Source organism: Molothrus aeneus, chromosome 2 (assembly GCF_037042795.1).
Source record: "Molothrus aeneus isolate 106 chromosome 2, BPBGC_Maene_1.0, whole genome shotgun sequence".
NCBI classification, from domain to species: Eukaryota; Metazoa; Chordata; class Aves; order Passeriformes; family Icteridae; genus Molothrus; species Molothrus aeneus.
In genome coordinates, this window is record NC_089647.1 from 46,331,021 (window position 1) to 46,350,852 (window position 19,832).

General features: G+C 38.7%; 1 protein-coding gene across 2 annotated transcripts in view; it reads left to right on the top strand.

Annotated features, from left to right (window-relative positions):
* Positions 1-19,832, top strand: part of WASF3 (WASP family member 3) — a 65,942-nt gene that overhangs the window by 24,201 nt on the left and 21,909 nt on the right. For both annotated transcript variants that reach the window (XM_066544850.1, XM_066544851.1), the window contains exon 3: positions 18,574-18,716. In XM_066544850.1, coding sequence (XP_066400947.1) covers positions 18,584-18,716 — 133 coding nt within the window. In that variant the 5' untranslated portion in view covers positions 18,574-18,583. The remainder of the gene's footprint in view (positions 1-18,573; positions 18,717-19,832) is intronic.

The window sequence follows — 19,832 nt, forward strand, 5'->3', positions numbered from 1 at the left end:
CAGGTTGGATGGGACCACCGTGGGGCATCTGGTCCAACCTCCCTTGCTCAAGCATTGTCATCCCAGATCACATGGCACAGGGTTGTGTCCAGATGGTTCTTGAGCGTCTCCAGTGAGGAACACCCCACACCCTCTCTGGGCAGCCTGTTCCAGTATGCCGTCACTACACACTACAGAAATCCTTCCTCATGTTCAGGTGGAACTTCCTGTGCATTACTTTCTGCCCATTGCCTCTTGCCTTGTTGTTTGGCACCACTGAGAAGAGCCTTCAAGATAAAACAAACTGCCCTGAAATTATCTGGTTGCAACTCCAAGGTAGCCTCAGCTATGCAGTAAAACAGTTCAAAATGTTAAAAAGTCTCCTTATACTTAAAAAATAGAGCGCTGAGTCTTTGCAGATAGCTACCTGGTCTGCAGTCTGTCAGCCTTTAGTAAGCTAGGTGCATTTTCCTTATTGTGTGAGAAGAAGCAGCATTAATCCTGAGGGTTTGTGGAAAGAGTTGACATGCTATGGGGTGTTGGAAGAGTTTTCATGTTCAAATAAGAACACGGCCTTTGAGTAGGACTGACAGTGGGAGGGGAGTTTGGAATGGCTCTGGGGAGTGGATAGGAAAGGGGGAGGAGCAGCTACCCCATCTCATTATTTTAGTTACTGGACTCTTTCTTCTGAGAGTAAGGAACAGTCTTTATAATCTGTCTCTGAATAGCAAACAGCTTCAATAATTAAAAAAATAAATATTTTGTACCAAATAGGGCAAACACTGGATTGTAAAACTGCAAGGGTGAAAGGATAGTCAAAAGGATTAGTTTATATCTCTCCTCTTAGCTACCAATGCCTCCAACTCTTGTTGGAGCAGCTGGCAACTTCCAAAGAAACAGCGAGACATGGCATTGCAGAATTGAGGTGTGGAGAGCAGAGTCCAGGTGAGGAGAGGAAAGTGGCTGTAGGGCAGGTGAAAGACACAAATCTTGGTTGCTGTGTTGGCAACTGGAGTGGTGAATATGCACTAAGCAGTGGTGCTGGATGTGAAGGAGGAGATAAAGCACTAGCAGTAGGACTCCTATAAAGGAGGAGAAGGTTGGACTGTGGCTCTAAAATATGGGCTGAGCATCTTAGCAGTATAAAACTGAATGGCTTCAGGTGTTTGGCTGTGGAATGCTGATAGATGCAATTGGGAAATATGAGTGTGATCAGTTCAACATGCAGTCTGCCTGTTTGCATTTTATGACTAGTGATTAATGGTAAACAGCTAAAGAAATATTCTGTTCTCTATGAATTACAAGATCAATTTGGATTTTAGATTGAAAACATAGGGGGAATGGTTCCTTAATTTTTTTACTGGTTTGTCCTTGATTCTACCATAGTCTCTTGGAAAGAAAAAAGGGACCTTCACAATTTACCAGGAGCTAAAGGCAACTACTTTTCTTGAGATGTGATGGTTCCTTTCATCAGATAAGTGACTTCTTGTTCCTGAGAAGAGGATACTAATTTTGGTCTTGAGTTGTTAACCACGCTTCTGGATAACAACTGTGTACTGTGTATTTATTTTAAAAAGTACATATTTAATATTTCATTCTTTAAAAATAAATTTGGTTTTAAATATTTATAAGTATATGCTGCTTGTTTCTTTTTATAAACAAACCACAGAAATCAATGCATACCAGGTTAGCATTTACTAAAAGCATGTTTTTCAGAAAGAGATGGAAAGGATACAGACATAAATGACTTATGTGGCTAACATGATTAGCAGAATTTGTAATGCACACGTGGGATATCTGTTTTTCTTCTGTTCAGTAAATTTTTTGTTGACCTACACAGAGTTTGCTGGGATGCCTATGTGATTTTTTGGGAAATGTGTCAGCAGAAAGTTCCTGAAAATTGCAGGATTTCTGCGCTCTTTAGTGTCATTGGTTTTTGTTCCTACTAGTAAGAAGGACTGGCACTAGAGAGAATCACTTCTGAGGAGCAGCTGAGGGTACTATGTGTAATCTTTGGGAAGAGGGTACCTTCTGTCTACAACTTCCTTGTGAGAGGGTGGAAAGGGAGGTGCTGATCCAGCCTGTGTCAGGTGTCCAGTGACAAGATGCAAGGGAATGGCATAAAGCTGCATTAGAAAAATTTAGACTGGATGTTAGTGAAAAGTTGTTCATTGGGAGTTGTGGTCAAGCATTGGAGCCAGCTCTGCAGGAAAGTGGTTGTGACCCCAAACCTGTCAAGAGTTCAAGAAGCATTTGGACAACACTTTTAAGTACCTGGATTAACTTTGGGGTTGCCCTGTATGGTCAGGAGCTGGACTGGACTATCATCATGGGTCCTTTCCAACTCAGCATATTCTATGACTCAAGTAAAATACTTTTAATGTGACAATATTGTTGCCATTTCTTGTAGGAAGCAGTTGCTAGTCTTTCAGTCTTGTTGTCTAGTCACTTGTGCTTAGCTTGCTGTTCACTTACACAACTAAACACTGTAACTGGGTATGAAATGGGAGTTCAGCTTGAATTGCTTTGTTTTCTGGTTTCCTTTTTTTTTTTTTTTGTCCTGAAGCAGATTGAGTGCTTTCACTATTGCTTCCATGCTCTCAGGTACAAGGGTAGTAATTCCATAAACTGCTTTGACTTCTTTCCCCTGGATTAGATTTTTGCTGACTTCCAATCTGATTCCAGCACAAGAAGCAGCTCAGCCAGGAGCAGCAGTTATAATAGCACAAATGTTGAAACAGGAATGGGAAAAGGAATCCATTTAATTAAATCAAGGAGCAGTTGGCTTACAGCTGTCCTAAAAAGCAAACTTTAAATGGAGCGGATCTTAAGGCAATGGCTGGGTTTTGCTTCTGAGAAGGAAGCATAACTCATCTTGTGGTTGAAACATTCGTTGCTAAGTATTGATGTGGTCTAGGTCCAATTTCTGGTCCTTCTACAGGCCTTGATGATGCTGACCAGCACACAAGTAGCTCTAGTGCCTCTCAGCTGTATAAATGAGATGCTGCTTCTTGCCTTTCTCATGTTCGGAGAGTAAATTTAATGTCAGGGTGTACAGATACTGTAGGAGTGCAGGTATCGGGTGACCTTACTGTAATAGGCTTGGGGATGCTTCTTGACAGTTGCAGCCTTGCTAGATTTAGGCAGTCTGCTCCTCTTTCAGTGGGTTTTAGTTGGCTCTATTGCCAGGATTTTGCTGTGTGTTTGACTGACAGTTAGTAAGGAAGATGAGGTCTTCCCAAAGTATTGGGAGGCTGAGTGCATTATAGGGAGTGAGAGGATCAACGTAACTCTGATTCCTGTACATATTTTTTGGTTTTTTCCTCCCTTTTCCATGGAATATTCATTTGTAAGTATTGGAGGGAAGCATAATTAAAAAATACTGTGACATATTTTCAGCCCTAAGATGCTTCTTTTTCTTTCTAACCTGTGTTTGCCTCTCTTCTTATATCTTGTCTTGACAAAATTAAAACAAAATAAAACTACTCTTTTTCAGCCTTTATATAGCAAATTAAAGCATGCTGAAACAACATTGTAGGATGTATTATGCTGTAGGTTTGGTTTGGATCCAGCATTATATTTATGATGCAAATTCCCCAGATGTGAGCTATATGAACTCTTTCAGATGAGTGTAAAACCAAAACGTTGTCTGTAGGGGCATATGGGACAGTGTCAGCATCTGATGGTCCAAGGACTGGGAGACCACTAGCTTGGAACAAATATTCCTGTTTCCCTACAAAAAAGAGTGTGTGCAGGCTGGACTCAGGATCATCACCAGCTGCTATGCAGCTCTAAAGGTGCTTATGCTCCTATTGTAGCACACAACTTGCTAATGCAGTCTCTGAAGTCTTTGAACCTCCCCAGAGGCTCACACGTGAAAAACCTGATGGCTCATGCTGTTCATTATTGTGGCCTCCATGTATTTTCATGGAGTATTTTTGTATTTTGTGCTTTTATTATTCTAGGTAAGACTGTTTTCCTCCAAGCTCACACTTAGCATTTACCCACACTTGGCATTGACTAAAAGAAGAGAATTACAGACATAGCTATAAAGCAGTGTGATGCTTTCAAGTACTCAGGGTTAGGCTCTGAAATTTCATAGTTCCTTATAAAGCTAAGTTTACATTTTCAAGTCATATATGTATATATAGATGCCTTGAAGAAAGACAGACAAAAGGTTCCACAAGGGATATTTTAATGCACTGATTTGAAATATAGGAATAAAGTAGATTTAAAGAATTTAGTGTTGTCATTGATAACCTCTGCGTCCCCAGTAATCTTAGCTGTGAGTTGACGATTTTTAGCTAGGAGAAAAAGTTGCTTAAGCCTCTTCTTAGTGATTATTTGTATGTGGTAAGAATGCTTTTTTTCATTGAAGCTGGTTTCTGGAGCACTTCTGTCCTGCCAGCTCCATGGAGATGTGTTGATACAATGCCAGATTTCATGGAACACAACTTTCTTTCTAGCCTTCAAGTGTTGAAAGGGGATTTTTACAGAAGACTAACTGCTGAATTCTGTCTGAGACTCACTATGGTTTTGCAGTAGCTTATTTGTCTCACAATGGGAGTTACTGTATGTGTAAGGAGGAAATCTCTTTAATGATGAGAATGAGGTTTTGTCAGTGTTGCTGTATCAAAGCATGTTACTTGTAGTACTGCCTGACACTGATTTTAGCTTTAACCACCCCCCCAAGAAAACTCAAACAAAAAAAACCCCAAAAAAACCAAAACCAAAATCCCGCAAAACTCCAACACAAAATGCTATTAAAACCTCAAAACAGCAGAAAAAGAAAAATCTGAGGCCAACATTATACGTTGAATTATTAAGAAGGTAATGGTGGGCAGAACCTTGACATCTAAATTTGTGATCCTAGCACGTGAGATCTGTCACAAAAGAGCCAGAAAACCAAGAGAGGCTGTGATGTTTTGTACCTGGTTACAATCTCAGTATGCCTTACATATCAATAACAAATATATCAAGTGTGTTTAGATTTAAGTTTTTTTACTGTGGTTTTATTTCTCTTAGTATTCTGTTTCTAGTGAGAGGTACAAATGGATATTTGCCTGTGTAAATTAGGTTTGAAAAAAGTCTTCAGTATTGCTAAGGTCAGAAAAAAGGAGTACAGTCTGTCTTGATTTCTGCTGGACCCCGTGTTACTCACTTGTGATTCAGTTGTTGGGGTACAGGGAGCTCCTGTACTTGTGATAACTGGATGTTCTGCTGTCATCTGTAACTGTTACTGTTTCGTTTTATGAACTGAAAAATTACACATTGCTTATTTCTCATGTGTCAAGTGGGAATGGTTTCTGTGATTAACTTGAAGATGTTAACTGTATGGAGGAGAGTGAGGAAGATTAGCTGGGAGAGGGAAATAGCATCCTTAGTGCTCAGGTTACTGTGCACAGGCAGATCACATAGGAAAGATCATATAGGAAAGACATAAAATGTGTCCCCACCCTGGGAAAGTCTCTGACCAGAGCTCAGCCTTCTTTAGGCACCAGAGTGAAATAACCACAACACAAAAAGCTGTATTAACAGGGGACCTTGATAAGGCTGCTTGAGCTTTGTGGTGATTTTTTGGGGGGTGGTGGGTTGTTTTTTTGTGTTGTTTTTCTTTGGTTTTTATTTTTATTTTTACAACTGTCTTGAGTGTTGCTTTCTGTCACTCATAGTATCTTTCTTGATTTATACACCAGTCCTCAATCACATGGCACTTTGTGATAATGCTGTAGTAGAGTAGCTACCAGAAGATGGACTTTGTGGGAACAGATGGCACACTTGGCTCAGGATAAAAATAGTTGGGAATTTTCAATTCACTTAGACTCAGCTGTTGGATCCAGACACGAAATGTTTAGTTCAGTTTTTCCGTGAAAGCACCCAAAATAAATCTGGTTTTCCCTCACATAGGTTAGTTGCCATTTCCAGGTTTCTAGTATATAGGTAAAGTCAAGAACCATTATCCTATAATTTCTTTACACTGCTTCTTGGGCTGTCCGTGTGTTTCCTGACATACATGAGGAAATTGCTGCTGCTGTAGTATGGCTGTTCAGATGGATATTGAAGTTGCTTTGACTGCAAAGTATTTTAAGGATTGTGATATATAGTGTGGTAGCCTGAAAAAGCACCATTGCAGGTGTTTCCCAGTGGTAGTCTTTCCTGCCTGGTGAGAACTAGGAGTGGAGGAGGTTTGTTGGGAGTAGAGGTGGAGCAAGTATCATGGCAATTCAACATTAATCTTAAGTGCTTTTTCTTTTACTGTTTGACCTACATTATTGGTCTCTTCCATCATCTCTGTGTCATATTTATAATAAATGTGTATAAATTGCATGCGTATATATAGAACATAAATGTACACAAAGTGTACTTGTGTGTATATACATATATGACATCCAGAGGGTTTCTTGTACAGAGAAGAACTATAAGAAAACTTGACACTTCCCTGTGACATTTTAAATTTTGAATTAACTGAATTATGTGAAAATGTAACACTTCCATGTGACATTTTAGACCAACTGCTGAGTGTAAAAACAGTTTAACAATAGATATATTTTTTTTTTCAGAAAAATCCTGTTTTAAAAGGTTTTTCATGGTGAATATTAGATATGGGAAATGGGGAACACTCTGTATTGCCATAAAATGGATATTATTTGACAAAAAATTCAATCCTTGATCCCTTTTTTACTTTCCCTTCCAATTTAAGGTTAACTGGAGTTCTGAGAAACAAATTACTGAATTTGCTTCTGGTTTAGCTTGAGGTCATTGGAGGATCTGAATGGCATGTTGTCCCTGCAGGAGGGCTCCTGAGGCCTCACCAGGTGGCCTTTATCACATGGGCTGTGACCCAGACAGTTATTTCGAGCACTTTAAATCCAGTAAGGCTCTGTTAAATGGGATCAGTGTAAGTCAGCAAGCCTAGCTGCAACTTAGGTTTTCTTTATATAATCAAGGCATTTGCTTCTGATAACCCTTGCTATTTGTGAAGGAGGAAGGCTGGGACAAATGTACTTTAAATGGTCTGCAGGAGTTATTTGTACATTATTGTAGTCTGAAACACTAAGAAAAGGCTTGTTTACAGTTTTTTCAATATTCTATTATGAGTTCTTCCAGCACAAATTGTCTGAAGCAGTGTAAAGAAATTATAGGATAATGGCTCTTGCCACAGAGTTTTTCCATTTCTGTAGGGTAGATAGAATGCGACTGTATATAACTAAACTCTTAAAAGAAAGTGCATCAGATAACCAAAACAGGCTTAAAGTAAGCACTGCAAGGTGTTTAATGCCATCATTCAAGAGAGTATTGAAAGAGTCATACTTACAGTAGCTGTAATCAGTGGTGTATCCTAAACTGGGACATGAAAAGCTGTGCTTTGTCTTATTTTAATTGTCAGGTAGCTGAAGAAGGAATCTACTTGTAATGATGCTTTTTGGACTGTAGTAGATGGGTAGAGAACAAAGAAATTTCCTTCAAGTGGGAAATATCCTGGTATGGCTAATTGTTAATTAAGTACTAATGTTTATTCGATAGCAGTTCTCTTGGTTTTGTCATATTTTAATTTTTTAAAAATAATTATCGTTGCTTTGTGGTATTACTATGCTAGAAAAATTAACAGGTACTAAACAGGTGGGAATGACTAGTGTTGCAGTACACAGCAATTTACTTGAACCATGATTTACTTTTAAGGCTTAATTAATCTTAGCCAGTTTCATGGAAATACTTCTGAGTTTTGAGATAGTGGCCTGTAGACATTTTCTCAGCTGTCTGGGCTGCTGAGTTTTGCTGTGGAAAGTGAGAACTGTGTGGCTCTGTCTGCATAGCAAACTCTGCTCACATCTGATTAAGATCCAAGCCTGTTTCCAGATGACATCTGGAAGCATTTCGACCTGCTAGTGGAGGGCTGTTCCTGACCTAATTAGCTTGGTGGTATAACCAGCTCTCTGCTGCTTTGTGATTTTGTTCCTTTTGACTTCATCTGGTTTACACTTCTCACTGAATGTTACCGTGTAGGGTACTAAAGGTCAAAACAAAATTAGATTTTACAATCTGCTGCTCTTCCAGTCAGTGTTTCAGTACTTCTAAATTTTCATACATGTAATCATTAGGTATTCCAAGTACAAAGAGCTGAATAATTCAGCAGCCGTATGGCTCGCACATGTCAAGATGATACAAAAGGGGAGGATGATCAATCTAAGTCTTCTTTCCTGTGCTGTAGGACAAAGCACTGCTTCCTCCTCTTTCTGTTCTGAGCTTCTCCTAGCTCTGGCTGGGTGCTTCTTTTCAAGAAAGAGGTGGTATTTTAAAGGGTAAATGCCACTTGAGAGGTAGACAGTATAGTGTAGTAAGGTATTTATATTTTCATTTCTTTCAACCATGCTTAAAAAACAAAAGGCTACGACTATTTCTTTATATGCACAAGCAAAGTATTTTTTAGCTGCTGTACCAAACTGGACAAATGAAATTTAAACAAGCGCCAACAAATGCATAGTATGCATCTTTGCTGTAAAGACAAATAATAAAACCAAAGGGAAACAAATGGTGACTCAGTTCAATTCTGTTTGCTTGAGTAGGAGAAGGGATGATAATAAATTCTTGGGGTATAATACAGAAAGGTCATATGAAAGAAAACCGTGTTTTCAGTGCAGCATAAGTACTTTGTGATTGAAACAAGTCCGTTCTTAAGATAGCGAAAACAAAACAAATGCTCTTACATGATTTGAAAAGAGTTTTTTTCCTTTTTCAAGTGCATGCATAACATTTACACTGTTAGGTGTTAGTCTAGCAGTGTTAGGTTGAAATTGTAAAATTGATAGTGGTGGTAAGGTTTTTATTTTTTTTTAAATGTATGAATGCAGTGGAACAGATGTTCAGAACAGCGTGGAATATTCCTTGTTCCCCATCCCACCATCTCTTTCACACAGAGCCATCTGGAAGGGACTAGGAGCAGGATGAGCAGCCATCATGCTAAGAACAAGATTAACGTGTCGGCATCTTTTGTTGATACTTTAAGCTGGTCACTGTTTGTTCAGCAGAAAGAAACAATGGGATGTCTCATGACTCCCTGTGTGCTAAGATCATTCACGTGGCTATGGAAAGAAGGCAGAAGAGAAAATGTGATTTATATAGAACAATTAATAAATTTAATGGTAGTCAGGCTGGACTTAGACCCATACAGGCAGAAACCAGATTTTCCCTATTCAGCTGTATTGATGTGGCTGGCCACCCTTTACCATTAAGCACAGTGTCAGGGAATAGCATTCTGTTAAAACAGATTCAAATTTACTTATTTGGGAAGAAACTTCTGTGAATGTTTTTTCAGTTCATGCTCTTAATGAACTTTATTTTTTTTACCCTGAATTTTTCTTTTTTTACAGAAACAATTATACCATTCGTGGATGTCTTTCAGTTTACTCAGTTGAATTTCTTTAGTAACCTTTAGCCTTACATCTTTTGAGATAAAACGTAAGTGTTCTGGCTTAATGAACAAAATTTTGGATGGAGAAAGGACAGCTTGTGGTTTAGAAGCGAGGGACTTTAATCATGTGTGAAGGTGCCCTGGATCATCTGCATTCTGAAACAGAATGAGTAGAAAAGGGTGGGTGGATCTGATGCTGGCAGAGTGATTTGATTCAGTGCAGCAAGCTATTGTATTGTGCACTCTTTGAACTTCTGTTAGATTTCAGGTAAGCAAATCTGTTTCTGAATAGATACTTGAGTAACACTGGGTGTCAAGGAAGACTAAAATGTGTTAGTAAAGGAGAAATTGAATTTCAAAGCTTAACACAAAGGTTCAGTGGTACCACAGTGTATTTCTTGCATAGTTTTCTGTTTCCTTCAAAGAAGAGAATTTTAAGGAATGGAAATTTGAAATCAGATTCAGGAAGGTTATTTGAAAATTAGGTGCCTAAAGTCTGAAACTACTACTGCAGTGCCGTAAGCTGTTCTAAAGAGAGAAGATAATCAGAAGAAAGTGACACAATCCAAGATATCAGGTTTCAGATCTCCATTTTCAGGGTAAAGATAAGCGTGAGAAAATAAGAGAGCATAAAACTAGTTAAGGGATATGCATAGATGTTCTGGGGAAAGGTTATTCTGTGAAGAAATGGGGTGATGGAATTAAGTAAATATTAGTGTTTAAAAAAAATACTTCAGCATGACAAATATACTATGTATATGCTTTTCCTGTATCTTTATGAAAATGATAAGACATGTTTAAAAGTATAAAGATTTAAGTAACAGGAGTTAAAAAATCTAATGCAATTTACTGGCAAAGATTTTTGCATATTGGGCAGTGCAAGAAATGCTGTGAGTATAAATGACAAAGTCCATTAATTTGAACAGTGAGAACCTAGTACAGGAGATACATTCTGTATTCCTGTATAGGTATGTTGCAGTTGGGCTTGAAAAGTTGCCTACTTGGAAACTGAGATAAACCAGTGTTAACCTTTAGTGAAGGGCTTCATTAGCAGAGAGTGAGAAATACTTTTATTTCTTCCTTGAACAATGATGAAGCCATTTAATTGGTTGAGATGTAGGTGATCCCTTGTTTTTGAGCAGGAGATGAAACTTCATCATAATCTGTCTGTACTTCCTGATGATAAGCTTTTTATTTTCTTTGAAACTGCGGTGAAAAGTATTGTGAATGGGAAAAATTATTCTTGGGATTGTGGCTTTGAAATATTACAGTTCTATTGAGAGGAAAAAGTTATTGCATTAACTTTGAAGTGGTCCCTCAGTCTTCTTCACTGAGGAACTCTTACTTGGCAGTAAACTGTAGACCACAAGTATTTAAGCATAAGTTGATGAGACTTTTGACACTATCAAAGAATGGCAGGTGCCCAGAGATCATCTTGAGCTACAGTGGGCAGGTAATGCAAACATCAGGCTGTAGAACAAAGGGGAGAAGACCCCAAAATACTCACCCCGAAAGCTGTAGAGAAAATAAGTCAATTTCTGACATCATAGTTGTTGATATTATTTTAAAGCCTTTTATATTACAGTCTATAGTGTAAAGGAAAGAACAGCTACTTAATTTTAGGGTGAATCATCCTCAGGGCCTCTTTTCCTGCATTTGTGAATGTTATCTTTTCTATGCATGTTTATAGTCAATCTGAAATATTGAGAACTAAATGTAAAGTACCATAAATGTTCACTACTGTGAAGATCTTTTCACTTTTTTCTCTCCCAACTTTTTAATTAATGGAAATTCCTGAATTAACACATTCACCTTTTAACGGTTCTGCAAACTTTTGTGTTCCAGGCCCGCTCTGTTAATAGAGGTAGCTATTGTTCTGCTTCTTACAAGTCTTTTGGAGATGTGAAGGGATGACTAGGAAAATGTACATCCATACAATTTTAGATTGCAGATAAGCAAAACTGATTACCGTCCTTTCTCTTGTCATTACTTAATGCCTTGATTTCCTTCATAATATCACTGGACCATAAAATCTGCCCTGAAGATCTCAGCACAGATAAAAACTCTGCCAAATAAAGAAAAGAAAACAAAACAACCGTCCAAGTTGGTGAACCTTCAGAAACAGCTCATTGCAACAGACATTGAAGAGCTCTATTAAAGAAACAAAATAGCTTTAGGAATTCCTGTGCCCTTTTCATCATTGCTAGTACTACGATGGGTATGATGCGAGAGGAAGGTGAGACGTGGTGGTCTGATACTGAGAGGAAAAACCTGCTTTCATTCCAGCCTTGACTCTCATCCCTTTCACTCAGACCTGGCAATCAGGAGGAAGATCTGTGGAAACAATGGTGATAGAATTGGCTATACATTAACTTTTAGTGAGGAGGACATTTTCTAGGCATTTCACTTTATTGTTGAAAGATGTGGTTTGTTGTGGATAAGAAATGTTCTTGATTTTTAATTATCCTTAGGAAATAGAATTCTATTAGATTTTGTGCATAGTTATATCAGAAGTCTGCCCTTGCATCTCCAAACTCCTATCAAAATCAAGAGAGTTGCATTAAAAATTATGTGAAATGTGAAAAAAAATATGTATATTAACTAAAAAATACAATGTCCCTTAGATTGGGTTAGCTGTAATAAAAGTAAAGTACTTGGTACTTGAAGCATGATTGTGGTTTAGTAAAACAATATTTTGTTTCGATATTAATTACATAGTAATGCGGCTGAGAGATGAATTGCATACTTGATAGAATTCTAATAGCTAGAAGAGACTATTAAAAATGAGTCTTGTTTGGATGCCTTTTGATAAAAAACAATTCTCTGGTATTAGAGAGCACTGTGAGACAATAACTGATGGCTAAATATTCTGTATTGTTTTGCACTATACAAAATGTGGTTTCACATTCTTGTTAGAATGAAGCCAGTTTAAAAAAAAAGGAAAAAAAGCACAAAACATTTAACTGTACAGAAGAATGACATTAGATAAATCTTCAATTCAATAATTTCCAGAATATATGCTATGGTTTGTTTTTAACTTGTCATTACTGTTCATTCAGAGATGACAAGTAGGAAAGGTTCACAAATATCAGGTTCTTGGTCACTAAGGAAAAACCAGAAAGGAGCGTGCATTTAAGACATACTTATTCCTTTCCTTCCATTAGGATAGGAGGAATAGCAGTGTTTATTCTCCATGTAGCCATTTTCTTTCATCTCGTGAAGGATGAAGAGCCTTTGGAGGACATGGAGATCTGTGATAATGGCACCTCCATGGGGGAAAAAAATGGGCATGGAAGAGCATCTCGAAAGCTGGTGCTTGGGGTCTTTCACCTTTCTGCTTTCTCTTCTATTCCAGTTTAGCACATACATGAATCTTGAAGGTGGGTGATGGCAGGCAATCTAGAATTACGAACTTGAACAGGAAAATGGTCAGTATTACCAAATTGGGTGTCATTTAGAGTTGGAAATTGTGTGTTGAATTGACCATTAGGACATCAGATATGGGAAAACTTGACTGTCTGTAAAGATTTTAAATGTTTGAATGCCCTAGACATGGAGACTGTGATTAGGAGGTAGTGTAACTTGATTGTGTGGCTTGATGTGAACAATCCAACAGTATTTCTCTGGTTTTGATGAGGTGAAAGGCAGTTGTCGATTCAGACACTGAAATTTAGGTGAGTGCCTATCAGAGCTTGCACATGAGGTGTTTGAGCACACCGTGTCATTCTTGTATCTGTCAAGAGATGCAGGGATTTGGTTGCTCTCTGGGCTTCTGCTGAGCTCATATATATGTAGTCATACAAATTTAGGTGCTTAATTCTGAATGAAATCCCATCTGGTACATTACTCATGGCAAGCTGTGTATTCAGACTGTCTCATTTTTCTTCTCCATAGAAAGAGAATTATGGTATGTATAGAGAGCTGGGAGATTCATCAATGGAAAGCTCCAAAGCTCTCTGAAAAGAATAGGCTATATTCAGGGAGAATTTAGAATTGATGTATAGTAAGCTCTTTTTCATGTAAAATGTTCAGCTTTGTCATATTTTACTAGAGGATATAAGAAGAAATCTCTGAAGAGTTTAAGAAAGGGATTGAACGGTGTCTTTGAGAAAATGTAATAAGTAAACATTGACAAGTAGGGAGGCTGTTTAATGAATTGGAATTTGTTTTGTGGCATTTGTGAATATGTAAAGAACTTAAAGAACTGTGGAATTCAGGTACATTATTCTTAGTGCTCATGTAAATTGCAGTGCCTTTTGGGGGATGTGAAAGGACAAAAGGCAGGTTTGGGGAACAGCTGATACTTCGAGTTTTTTGCCAGTAGCTCAAATATTTGAAAAATTCATCTTGTCTCTTCTAATAGCTGTTGTCTGCTGTTGTTTGGAAAGATTGCACATGGTGTTTGTCATCTTTGAAGTTTGTTACTGTACATCTGCTCTCTACATGATTTTTTAAGAATCTGGCTTGCCAAGGCAGTGTCAGACTTCTTGCAAGCAGTTTAGCAGCTGCTGTCCAGGGAAAGGCAGTCTGAGTTGACCTGGCATGGTACTTCTGTGGCTGTGGGGGAAGCATGCAAAGAAAAGCAAAAATGCTTTGATTAAGTCTTTCCATAGCACACTTGCCTCTACAGCAATGAATACTGGGATAAGTGCCTTTTAATTTTAAGACAAAAGGCAAGTTGTTATGGAGTTGTTATGCAAGTTTTTATGGGAGGAGAAGAGACAAGAGAAAGGGAGGTGAGAATACTGAGGAAGCATGGAAAATCTGAATTTTAAAGGGTTGATCTAAGCTAATTCAAGCTTTTGATGTCCTGTCCTTTCAGAATGTGTGTGGAAATCGAGTTGCTGATGCCTGGAGGGTTTGGAGAGCAGTGTCCGTTTGTACTGCAGTTAGAGTTCAGTCCAGCCAGATGTCGAATCTGATGCATGTCCAGTGAGGCACGCATGGGTTTAGTGAGATGTTAAGCGACATCTCACCCTCTTAGTTTTCCTCTCTCCCCTTTTGACTCCTCTGATTTTTCTGGTCTGACACTAATGTGTCATACATTTCCACTTCAGCCAGTTGTACATGTGCAATATGGCATCTTTCTAGCGTCTTCCTCTCTTCTGCTTGATGCAGCTGATGATTTAAAGGCAGCTGTCAAGCGTAGGTCGCCTCACAGTGGAGATGAACCCCTTTATCCAAATTGTAAGTCTTTGGTTTCATTGTGTACTTACCTGGGGTAAAATGAGTAAAAAAATTACCAATTTAGGATTGGGGCCAATCTACTGCACTGACATAATTTTTGAAAATATTAATTTATTTGCATTAGATTTTTCAGTTATTTGTGGATGGGAGGTGTTCTGTTTTTGGCTGGGGTAGAGTTATTTTTTTCACAGGGGCTAGTAGGGAGCTGTGTTTCAGATTTGTGCTGAACCCAGGGTTGATAAATTAGGGGTGCTATTGCTGAGCAGGGCTTACACAGAGCCAAAGCCTTTTCTGCTTATTGTACTTTGACATTGTCAAGGAGAATACTGGGGTGCTTGGGAGATTTGGGAAGAGACACAGCTGGGACAGGTGACCCAAAATGACCGTGGGAGTATTCCAGACCATGTGACATCATGCTCAGTGTATAAAGTGAGGAGAAGAAGAAGGAGGAAGAAGGGGGAATGTTTGGAGTGATGGTGCAGTACTTTGACTTCCCACGTCACCATTATGTCTGATGGAGCCCTTCTGGAGATGGCTGAACACCTGCCTGCCCGTGGAAAGCAGTGAATTAATTCCTTGGTGTGCTTTTCTTGTGTGGGCAGCTTTTGCTTTCCCTATTAAACTGTTTTTATCTCAACCTATGAGTTTTCTATCTTTTACTCTCTTGATTCTCTCCCTAATCCAGCTGGTGGGGGACAGAGAGCAACTCTCTGGGGGGCTTGGCTCTTGGCCAGGGTTAAACCACAGCTGAAGGGAAGTCATTAAACCTCTGTACTGCAAAATTAAATATGATTTCTAAATGCCAGTGTATTTAATATAGTGACATCACAGTGTATTTCTTGTCTAGAAAGAAACTGGGACTGAGCGTGACTCAAAACAGGTGGAAGATGAATGTGGAAGGCAATGGAATTGCCATTGCAAATTCTTGGTTTCTGCTCCTGGTAACACATTCCCTTCAGTCTGGTTGTGTCTCATGAAGACCCTGTAATTCAGAGACCTGTTTTGTCTTGATTCCTTGTCTAACTTCTTGCTACATAGATTTTGAAATGAATTTAGCCTCACTTCTCATGCATTTTCTTTGAAAAGGATTAAGTTCATCTGAGTTGTGTGTGGTGAAGGAAAAGGTGGTTGTGCTTTAGTAGTTTTTTACTTAGTAATGGGTTAATATATAAATAGGTCTGTAGTGTTTAATGCAGTTAGGTAAAGGGTTTAAATTAGAAGAAATTTATTGCAGTTGCAGAGTTCTTTTTTTTTTTCCTCTGATTAAGAGCAGGTAGTGGATTGCTTAATTTGTTGCATATATTTACTCATTGGCGTTCAGTTTATCTTTTAGAATTAAACTTCAAACTGAAATGAGATTGCTACATAATAATTTAAATAATGCATTCAAATATGAAAGTTGTTTATTTTCCCCTACCCTCAGCCCTGGTGTGTGCTTTAGCCTTCTCTTTAGAGAAATGGGATTTCTTGTGTTGGTCTGTCACTCCCTTAGTAGCTCTTGAACACACTGGACCATTTCGTCAGTAAGTGACAACAAAAACAAAAAAGCTTCCTTTAGCTTTTACAGGCAACAAGGAACATTATGTGGAGAAGAGACTTAAATATGAGCTCCTGGTGGAAGGCATTCTGATTGTACTCAGTATGGAAGGTGTTTCAAGAGGTAGAGACGATTAGCTGGGCAGTGCTCATCCAGCTTCCAGCTGGGCCCAGAGTGCTGTGTGGACTAGTGAGGGAGGTGGGTGAACTGCAAAAGGCAAGGGCAGGGTCAGCTCTGAGAATGCTAGACAGAAAGCAATGGGAAAATCATCATATAATTAATTTAGCACTAATTTGTGCTCCTTTTGATTTATTTCTTACAAATTATGTTTATATGAAATGCATTTTCACTGTAGCATTTACATTAGAGTGGAAGAATTCCTCATAATTTTTCCTATTTTGTAGCTCCAATGCACTAGCCTGTTTGCAGAGCGTTGGTGCTAGATGTTGCTCTTCAGTAACAGTGAATTTCCAGTTTTGACTTATTTTTGATCAAGTTCAGAAAAGTGTCTGCAATGGGTATGAAGCAGTATTTTGAAATATATATGTTTGTAGAGGAATACAAAAACATAGAACAGAAGCAGGAAGGTTTTTTTATCAAATACAGAAATTGTTCCTCTGTTACCTCTGATGTGCTGTGTAAAATTTAGCAAATTCAGCTAACCTTAAATTTTGACATATTCAAATTGTCTCATATTAAGAAAGACGTACAATATAATTCAAGACTGCTGCTTAGAAGTCATGAGTTTGTTCCTTCCTGACTTGTTATGAAATAGTCTTACAGTTAAATAGTTTCTTTTTGTTCATTAAGGCTGTTAAGCTTTTAGAAATGTTCTTGAGAATAAAATATTTTAAATTTTCAGGCGGAAGTAATTACAAAAATTACTGTGCAACATTTGAAAGGCAAAAGGATTTTTAAATTTACTAATGTGATTTTAATTAGAGAAATTGAAAAGCTACTTTAATTGCTTTAGTACAGTAAAAAAGAAATTTTCAGCTAAGTCTTTCCCAAATGAACTATGTCCTTGGTAATAATGTAATTTCTTGTTCCAGAAAATTTCCATGCCACATGGTTTTAAACAGAATAGTATTCATGAGTAGTACATGGACATTGAATTGACAATAGTTTTAAAGAAAACTGCTTTAGATGTTTTTGTTTTATATCGCTTCCCTCTTGGGTGAATTCTGTCTCACTTGGGCATCCTTGCTCTCAAAGCTGCTCTCTGCAGGACAGTGTTTCTATGCCATTGTGCCCTTTTGTGATGCTTTCAGATCTCTTTTTGTGTTTGTTTTCCCCGTCTGTTGTGGTTTAGGAATGGTACTCCACACTTTAGTTTTCCCCCCGAGACTTTACAAACCACACTCATTCGCTTGCTCCCCTTCTCCCCCTCTTCTGCCCCTCAGCCCCCAGGGTGGACAGAGAGGAGAACTGGATGCACAAAAGGCAAAGATCACAGCCTGAGATAAGAAAAATTTGCTGGAAACAGCAATGAGATGTGAAAACAAACTAGCAGCAACAATATTAATAAGCATATAAAAAGAGAGAATGATTCGTGTGCAAAAATGCTCAAAAAATGTAGAGCCTGACTTGACAGAAGCCAGGTTGTTCCTGACTGTAGAGAAATGCACTGCTTCTTGGAAATGAGAGAGGAATCCCTCTTCTCTGTCCCTGGCAATGATGTGGGATGGTATCAAATAACACAATGTCCTGGACCCTCCCCTTGGTCTGGGCTGGAATGAAGATGCCGTCCTCATTTATTTCATTTTTCTAAGAAAGCCAATTCTGACAACCTTAGTTTTCTCAGATAAATGTCTTCCTGCATCTGGCATGTTCCCAAAAGCTGTTCAGTGAATGCCCTTATCTCATTCAGAATGCCATGTAGCTCCCCCTGTGGAAAACCATCTTCTTCCTCATGCAGCCTAATTCTGAGAGGCACTTGCCCTTATGTGCCAGATGAATTTATCATTTTTGCTGGAAACTGTCAGGGCTGGGGTAGGTCGGTGTCTGACGTCACTGGGGGCTGTAGTGCTTGCTTGGTCTGTTGGTGGCCAGCTTGCCAAGACAGGATGCCAGCCTGCTCCAGACAGTGACCTTTCCTGCCACTCCTGTGGGGACTGCCAGTTTTTTCTAAATGCAAATGTGCACTCAAGTCCAGTGATTCTGGAACTGCAGCACAAGTCTGTGCATACAGTAAATCTTACACCAAATCTAAGGCAAAAAGTCTACATTACCTATATTGCCTTTACTCTCTGCTGCTCTGCATGCTCCTGTCATATTCTGGCAGGAGTGGACAACTGCAGTGGAATTGTACAGTGTCTTACAGTGGGAAGGCTGAAGCAAGGCTTTAAGAAGAAAGGTAAAGTACTTTTTGGAGAAAAAAAGCCTGAATGTGTGTTACACTGATTCAGAGCTCTTAATTTCATTTTTGTAAATGTCATATGTATTTGTTTGTAAATTCCAGATTGTGAGCCATGCCTTTGGTGAAAAGGAACATTGAACCACGGCATCTCTGCCGAGGAGCTCTGCCAGAGGGAATTACAAGTGAACTGGAATGTGTAACAAATAGCACCCTTGCTGCTATCATACGCCAGCTAAGCAGCTTAAGTAAGTATCTGTAACTTCCTGCAAGTATTTGATTAATGATGAAAAGCTTTGAGATGGATTGTTTTAAATTGCAAAAGTATGGTATGGGACATTACCATTTATGTATTGTAATAATATGCTATAATAATAATTGCCTTTATGCTCTTCTATATTTTGAAGTGTATTAAAAAACCCAACCCTCCCTCCACCCCCAAACCCCACTCCAAAAAACAAATTAACAAAAAACCAAACAAGCAGGAAAAAAAAGCCACTACCAAGAAAATCCCCAACCAAAAGACTGGACCATAGAGGACCAGAAAATTTTCTAAGGTCAGAGAAATTAGTGCAAGAAACAAGACCAGCACTTGAGTTCTACAGGATTAAGCCAGCAAACTCTTCTGCCTCTTGGCATCAAAGGACACATTTGACTGAAATTTTAGTTTTTCGTAGTGTGCTAGTATTTCTTAAGCCTTCTCTTTTATATGTGTGTGCTCAATTCATATGAATGAAATTAGGCGCATTGAAAGGATGCTATTTGCTGAGCAGGCTACTGTTGAGGCAGGCTACCATCAGCTCTGTACGGAGTAGCCTACACACCACACCTGTCAGGTGACACCACCACTAGCAATTCTAGAAGCATGACTGGAGTGTTTGCAAGATGAACAATATTTTTGATGAAAGGGATAAGAGATGTTTTTCAGACAGTCTTTAACAATCAGCAGCTGTTGTTTGTGCTGATAACGCTGCTCCTAGAAAAGAAATTACTGCTTCATCAGTTGCTTCTCTTTGTAAATGGACGTGGTTTTCAAACTGAGAATCTGTATGGAGCTCAGGGGCCCACTGGTGTTCAGTTCATGATGATAGGAAAAAGCCTTTGCTTAGAGAAAGAGGACAGGAGACACAGCATTTCCTCTTTGCAGTAGTCAGGGATTTAGGGATTTTTCTGAGCTGGAGGTCCATCTAAATCATCCTATGTAATGAGCATTTGTAAAACTATCATCTGTAGTATTGCTTAGATTTGTTGAAATAGGGCCTGCACCTTCTTCTTCATCAATGACCTTTGGCAGAATGTGCCACAATGGAAGTTGACCTGTTTCTTCCTTTTGATACCTTCTCATTCTAGTGTGATGAAAGATA